At 27.4% G+C, this 7,323-nt stretch overlaps 1 protein-coding gene across 1 annotated transcript; it reads right to left on the bottom strand.

Annotated features, from left to right (window-relative positions):
- On the bottom strand, positions 1 to 7,323 carry LOC123296164 (zinc carboxypeptidase-like). The gene is made up of 4 exons (XM_044877626.1): positions 7,264 to 7,323; positions 4,297 to 4,602; positions 2,502 to 2,987; positions 1 to 54 (listed from the first exon to the last, which is right to left on the bottom strand). The coding sequence occupies exons 1-4, from the start codon at positions 7,321 to 7,323 to the stop codon at positions 1 to 3; spliced, it is 906 nt and encodes a 301-aa protein (XP_044733561.1).

The raw sequence follows: 7,323 nt of genomic DNA, 5'->3' as shown, positions 1-7,323 counted from the left end.
TTAAGCTTTTCCAACCTTATTATCATCGGCGATTCCTTCAGGTTTATCAATAAACTGTGTGAAATTAAAGTGGAGTATTTGTTTTTTAACGCTGGATAGAAACGCTGCAGGTGTACAAATGTTCACTCTTTTTCGTTGCATTCACTATAGTGATCGGTGCCTTTGATTTTTCATACAATTACATTGTATTTCAGTGATTGTATAGTTTCGGCTGTGTTTGGATTACTTGAGTTGTGAAATAATCCTCACGGTTAATCCATACTTTCTTGCGTTTCACTGAGATAATTTCATCTATGACCTTCTTTATCGCCTTCTTATAGTCTGACATCACTGTGGCTGAGAACTCACCATAGATTGACTTGGCTTTCTTTGATCCTTAATCTAGTCATTTTAGAAATTCCGACCTTCAGGGTTTCGTGATTAGCAGCGTAGATTGTGAAGTTATCAGCATGACTGCTCCTTTATTGCCTGTCTATACGAATCTTGGAAGTCAAACGCTTTTGAACCTTTCTTTAAGGTTCTAAAAAATATTTTAGGATTTAAAAAGGTGATCGCAGAAGTATATACGACCTTGTAGCATGAATCTGTTAATGCAAAAGTGAAAAAAGAGAAGAGAAGATCATGTGCCCTTTTCAATCTCAGACCAATTTTTTCCAATCCTTGGAGGTGGACTCGTTATAAACTACCCTTTACCTCTACCCTTGGTCTCTGACTATCTCGATAGGCAAATGCTTCTAACTTGATTTGATCAAATTTATAATGCTTTACTGTAATACAATTGTGTTTTGATATGTTAAGACAGATACATGTAACGTATATTACATTGTTGAAAATATAATTCATAAATTGTCTATTAGACACATGAACATACAATAAACTTGTTACTGGATGGGGTTGTTTGGGGGTGGTAAGTAAGCTTATGTATTTTTTTATTTTGTCAGATAAGGACAAATGGTTTTAAAAGAATTGATATTGTTGTTTATTAGTTCAAACATTACATATATTTGTACCATTATTCATTACTTATAACTAGAAAATAAAGCTATTTGACTGAAAAATCGGTTTCTATATTAATAAAATAAAAGAAAAATTTATTGGTTATAATTTTTTGTTGCTCTCAAAATTATTACAGTTCTCAAGTATCATTTAAAAAACATTATTTTAGCTTCTAAATCCTTTTATCATTTTATTTCTTGAAAAAATTTGTTTAAAATGAGCCAAAAATTGTGTAATAGATTTAGAAAACTCCTGTAACTTCGTGAAATTAAAATCAACCTTTTACCATAGTAATTAATAAAATTATCCACAAATTTATTTTGAAATAGTAGATTTATATCGATTCAATTACATATTTTCGTAATTAGTTTTAACCAGTTTTTCTGCTTAATTTTATTGAAAGTACTTATAGATCACATGCCCACGCTTAAGAAACTTTGTGATTACGACAGCATTAAAAATTTATGTGTGTATTCGTCTGAGAAGAATATTGATGCAACAAAATATTAAATGAAAAAATATTGAAGACAATAAACAATATTGAACGAATCGCTTAGAAAAAATTTTTATCATATAATTGGAGTCAAAATTATTAAAAAATGTTTTTAGTCATTTATCTCTAAACCCTCGAGTTTTCGAATAAAAAATTTGTATAATGAGAAAAAACGCATTTTTTTTATTTTCATCCCTCAAAAAGTGTATGAAATTTCTATTCTACCGTCTCTGGCCTTACGTACGGAACTCAAACTTAGGCATTGCCTCAGAAACACCATCAAAAATTGAGGTCCTGCCAGAGAGCAATGGCACGAAGTATATTAAAAATTAATAAGAGCCATAAAATTAGAAGTTCCAGGATCAGAGAAAAATCAAAGGTTACTGGTGTCAATTAAAAAAATGAAGTGGTTTTGGGCTGGATTTGACAATAAGCGAGAGAGAGGTCATCCAGTTAAAAGATGCAGGGATGAAATTACGGGACACCAGTGGATGATATCCACTGGTGGATATGATGATATGATCATATAATGATATGGTGGTGATGATCTTTGCAGCCTACAGATCCCAATGGAAATCTCTAAGGGAAATCTCTACAGATCCCAATGGAAACCTCTTTGCCTTTGCCCAGTAGTTGGGATATTTTAGGCTCTTATTATGATTATTATTATAATACCTTCTGAAGTGTGTAAAAATTTGGATAAAATCTTTATTTTATGAAATTCGAGTAATAAATTAAACAGAAATATGAAATTTTTACAAGAAATTTTGTAATTTTACAAATACATTTAAGATCTGATTTAGATAAAGATCGAATTAATATTGATTAATTATATTATAAAATCCTTATAAAAATAAATTAAATTTTTACGACATTTTTGTACAAATAAGTCTTAAAAAATTATTTCTATCAATCATTTAATCACTGTTAATCCATTTTAATTATGACTTAGATAATATTTTTCTTGTACATATTTTGCAAAGGTATTGACTCCTTTAAAAACACCACTGACCACATCTAAAATATCTGTTTCATTTACAATAAAACTATTTGGAGTTAGTTCTAAACAAAATGTTAATGAAACATTTAACACATCATAAAACCAATCAACACTTCCTCCAGGAACATAATATAATGTGGTAAATGAACTTCCAACTTTATAATTTTCTGGCATGGAATTATTAACAGCACGAGCTAAACTTATTAATTCATTCCAATTCTTTGGTTTTCTGTATGTATAACCATATGGAAATAATATCTTATTTCCGTAACTATGAAATGATAGATATAATTTAATTTGATGTTGAATTGTTTTTGCAAATTTTGTGAAATTTTCCACTTCGACTTCACTTAATGGTCTCAGACCACTAAATAAATTTGTACAATAAAATAATGGTATCCATCCAATATTGAAATTACGATTACCATCTACACCAATACAATTTTCTGCAAGGTTTTTTCCTCTTATATTGGAACGAGTTTTTCGCCATAATCGATCCTGTAATTACATTCAATTCATTCACATGATCACAATTCTTTAAGTTGGTGTTGGCGCAGGGAAATAAACAATATTTTATTAAATCGTTAAACTTTTTTACTTTCTGTATTAAAATGTTTTTTATGTAGGGTTTATAATTTTGTTTTGATCATCGATTATTTATTTTTATGATAATTTTGTTACGAGCACTAATTACTTAATTAGGCTTTTGATAATGTTTTAAAAAACAAGGCAATAAGCAACTATGCCGTTCCTTACCGTTTTTATTGCAGCAATCATTCGATGAGTTATTAAAGAAGAAATGGGTTATTAAACAAGAAAAACCGCGAGTGTTATTTAATTAAAGGATGGAAAATGGAGGTAGGGTTGGAAAAGCACTTTTTTTGGTTTTTTTCATTTTTCTCGTAAACTAAGCAAAATTTCGAGAAATTTTATATAAAACTTTTTGTAGAAAAATCAAATTTTACATCGAATTAATATTCATGCTAAAACAGTCGAAAAAAAAGCAAATAAAAAGACAAAATTTTGATTTTTTGTGGTTTTGTCCTTTTTATTTTGAATCTTATTTTTGACCAGAGGTAGGTATAGGTATTGCCCCAGACAAAAAAAAGTAGATTAAATTTCCTTTTAAATTGAATGCTGAAAAATTTTGCTGAAAAATTGACCGAGATATAGGTTTTTTAATCCGACTTTTTTTCGCATTACTCAATGAAAAAATATAAATATAAAATATATTTTACGTTTATTATTTAGGAATATACGACAATTCCAACATGTTTGGAAGAGCATAGCTCAACGAAAACGAGAAATAACTGGTAACGAACACGAGAAATAAAGGTTGCCATGCTAGTTGTGGTTGTAGAAAATTGCAAATTGTTGTTTCATTTTTTGTAAAGAATGTTATACCTATAACTATACTCAAAAAAAAGATAAACCACAAAAGATGGAAATTTTGTCTTTTCTGTTTGTTTTTAATTTTGGACAAATTCTAATCCGATGGAAAATTTAATTCTTTACAAAAAGTTTTTGCTTAGTTTTTGAGATATTTGGAAAATACCAAAAGGGGTGCTTTTTCATTCCTACCTTCAATTTCCACCCTCTAGTTTAATAAAATTCCGCCGTTTTTTCTTCTTTAATAACTCATTGAACGATTCCTGGAATAAAAATCATTGAGCGCCTAAGTTCTTTTGTACCAGACATAATCAATAGCCTAAATCGATTTGCTCTTTTATTGAATTGAATCTTTGAAAAAACATAAAATTTTATTGTAAAATTGAATTGGAATAAATGTTTATAAGCAAAAACTTACATTTGTATGAGTATATTCGTATCCGTCAGGATTCAGTACTGGTAATAAGTACCAATCTAAATGTTTAATTAAATCTTGCCGATTATCAACCAATTGACTGATTATATATAAAACTTGACTTGGAGCTATCCATTCTCGAGCATGTATTCCTCCTTCAATTAATATTGCTGGCTTTTTAATTTTATTTCTATGTGATTTTGATATATGAATTACTTTCATATCACGACCTTCATATGATTTTCCAATATTTATAATTCTCGTAATTTTAGGGTATTGCAAATGTAAATTTTCCAAATATATATTAATCTAGTTTTTAACATAAATCCGAATGAGGATTGCCATATTTATACATTAGACTAAGTTAAAAATAAAACAAATGTCTTCCCAATTTTAGAACAAGAAATTTTCTTTTGCAGAAAGGTAGACAAAGGTAATAAATTATGCACAGCGTTTTTAGAATTGACATTCCAGACCGAGAACATTCAAAACTATCGCAGAAATAATACTATTATTTATTATTCTAAAGAAAACTTTTAAGAGTCTTATTTGTTCAAAGCTCAAAATAAACCTTAATTACAAATTTTCAACTTTAAAAATTTATTTTTACGTTTCTTTAAAAAAAACGAAAAATTTGGCATATGAATTTGAAAGTTTGTTATCAGGGTTTATTTCCAATTCTGAATAGATTTGTATTGTAAAATTTAATTCTAATAACGAGAGACTTAATCCTTTTAACTCTTTTTCTACCTTCTACTGAAACCAAATTTATTGTTCCCAAATTTCCAGACATATTTTTGTTTTTACGAGTTGAATTGGTCTACACTGTTAGAAAATAAAACCCAATTTAACAAAATACACATTGTCTTATACATAACTTTAGCAGTCTAAAATATAAAAAAATTACCTCGTGATGTCGATAAAACTTATCAAAAGTAATATTTTTTAAATCGTTAATTTTTACATTGGATTGCCTTTCATTAAATAAAATTCTAGAATAAATTGAAAAAAAATTAATGAATATTATCTCAAAAATATACAGGCTTGTCCATCAAAAATATTATCGTGCCAAAAATACTAAATATAGCCACAGTAACAATTAGCATGCATTGTAATTCATAAATACACCCCGAGAAATTGGTTTGTGGCTTAATTATGCTTAATTAAAAAACTTTCTTATTTACGAAAATTCTTATTCTCGAGTCTCGGAAACTTTTTGGTCACGCGCACGAGTTTTGACGATTTTTGGGTTTATTATTCAATTATCTTCTTGATAAAAAAAACCGATATCCGTCAAAAATAAAGCTTGAGCGCGGAATCAAAAAAGAGCCGCGTGAAAGAAGTGTTCTTTCATGCGGCCTCTATTTTACGTAAGAAATAAACAAAGAATGATAATTTTCTATATTTAAGTGCATAACATTTTTGATAAACTTCAAGGTATATAAAAATTACTCTTGTAAATTTTCAATTTTAATTTGATACTCCATGCGATTATCATTTAACAATTTCAGGAAATGATTTTTCATTTTTGGGCTTAATAATGCGTGAATGAATAATTTATTTTTAGACAATGGATCTTTATCAATATTCCAAATATCAATATTTGAACCATGAATATTTTGAAACAAGAATTTGTTAAACAAAGAATTTTTGGTATTGTTAATTGAATACTTGAAATAAACTAAGGTGTATCTACAAGAAATAAAAACAAATTATTTATTTAAAAGTAAGCACTGTTTATTAAGGTAGTTTGGCCGTAAATCCACTTCTCTTAAGAATTTAATTTATTAATTTCATGAAATTAAAATATAGTGTTATCTAGGTGTATTAATTTTGTAAAAACAAAGAAGAAATTTTTCAATCAATTGTGATGCGAGTTATTTATAGGGCACATATTTAACATGTAACGATTCCGAAAGTATAGAAAAAGATATATTTTCGTGTATATCTTTAAAACCGTTTTTAGAAATGCTCTAAAAAATCAATATTTAATTAAACAAAGAATTAGGAAAAGTTAGAAATGAAATTTTTTTAAATCGATTTATTGAAAAGAAATTAACTTATTTAAATATAACCAGTCCTTGATAGTCGGATAAATAAGCAGTTGTGTGTGCGTATTGAATGTATGTATACATACTTCATCTAAGTATTTTGTACAATAATGAAGAATAATGCACGTTATATATGAGTATGTTTTTATGAACTTGACTACAATAACTACGTTAGAAAAAAGTATTTAACTAAAAAAAATATTTACCCATTATAATTTTTTGAATTGTTTAACACATATCCATATGAAATTGTTATATAAACTAAAAATAAAGTTAATAAAATTACATTTTCAATTTTCCGTGTCATAATTGAAAAATTCAATAGATTTTAAAATAAAACGTGAAAGTCTTGTTTTATTTTTTTTATATATATAGCAATTTTTTGAAACTTTACTAATCGTTTTTATGATATTAAACTTTAAAAATAATTTTTTTAATTCAGAATTAAAACTATGGTAAATAAAATAATTGTTAATTAATTAGATAATTAAAAAAAATTCTGTAATTGTTTATGTTTTTTGTGTTTAAAAAAAATGATGACATATGTCAATGTTTAATCCTTACATTGTTATAAATAATTTACTTTGTTTAGATTATAGCATTTAAATAATACAAAATTCAAAATATAACTCTAAACAAGAAGTGCAAGACACGGAGTTCTGCTTCATTTTCGAGTCCTTCCAAGTGGAATATCTGTGTGTGAATGGTAGTTTGTGATGAAAATCTATTATTAACATATTGGTTTCTCGGGAGAAGTTCAAAATGTTTCAGAATATTTTTTACGGGATGCGGTGTAGAGAAGAGTGCAATTTTCAAAACGCTGTAAAACCAAAACTCATCAACATTTTCAGATTACTTTTTTATCATCTTAAAACACATAAAAAGCATAGTAGGTACAATTGGACAAGAATAAACTAACCAGGCAACCACCAACAGTTGAAGCACTGAAAGAACGGCACTGATAATAGGTGGACGTCAT

This window comes from Chrysoperla carnea, chromosome 3, assembly GCF_905475395.1.
Source record: "Chrysoperla carnea chromosome 3, inChrCarn1.1, whole genome shotgun sequence".
NCBI lineage: Eukaryota > Metazoa > Arthropoda > Insecta > Neuroptera > Chrysopidae > Chrysoperla > Chrysoperla carnea.
Note: the sequence above shows the minus strand (reverse complement) of the source record. Positions and strands in the feature narration are given on the sequence as shown.

Excerpts from the sequence above, each read along its gene's own strand:
- LOC123296164 (XM_044877626.1), bottom strand. The coding sequence starts at position 7,323 with ATGACGTCCACCTATTATCAGTGCCGTTCTTTCAGTGCTTCAACTGTT. Across the intron at positions 4,603-7,263 it reads CAACTGTTGGTGGTTGCCTG|ATTAATATATATTTGGAAAA; the intron begins GTTAGTTTATTC and ends GTTAAAAACTAG. Across the intron at positions 2,988-4,296 it reads ACGAATATACTCATACAAAT|GATCGATTATGGCGAAAAAC; the intron begins GTAAGTTTTTGC and ends ATGTAATTACAG.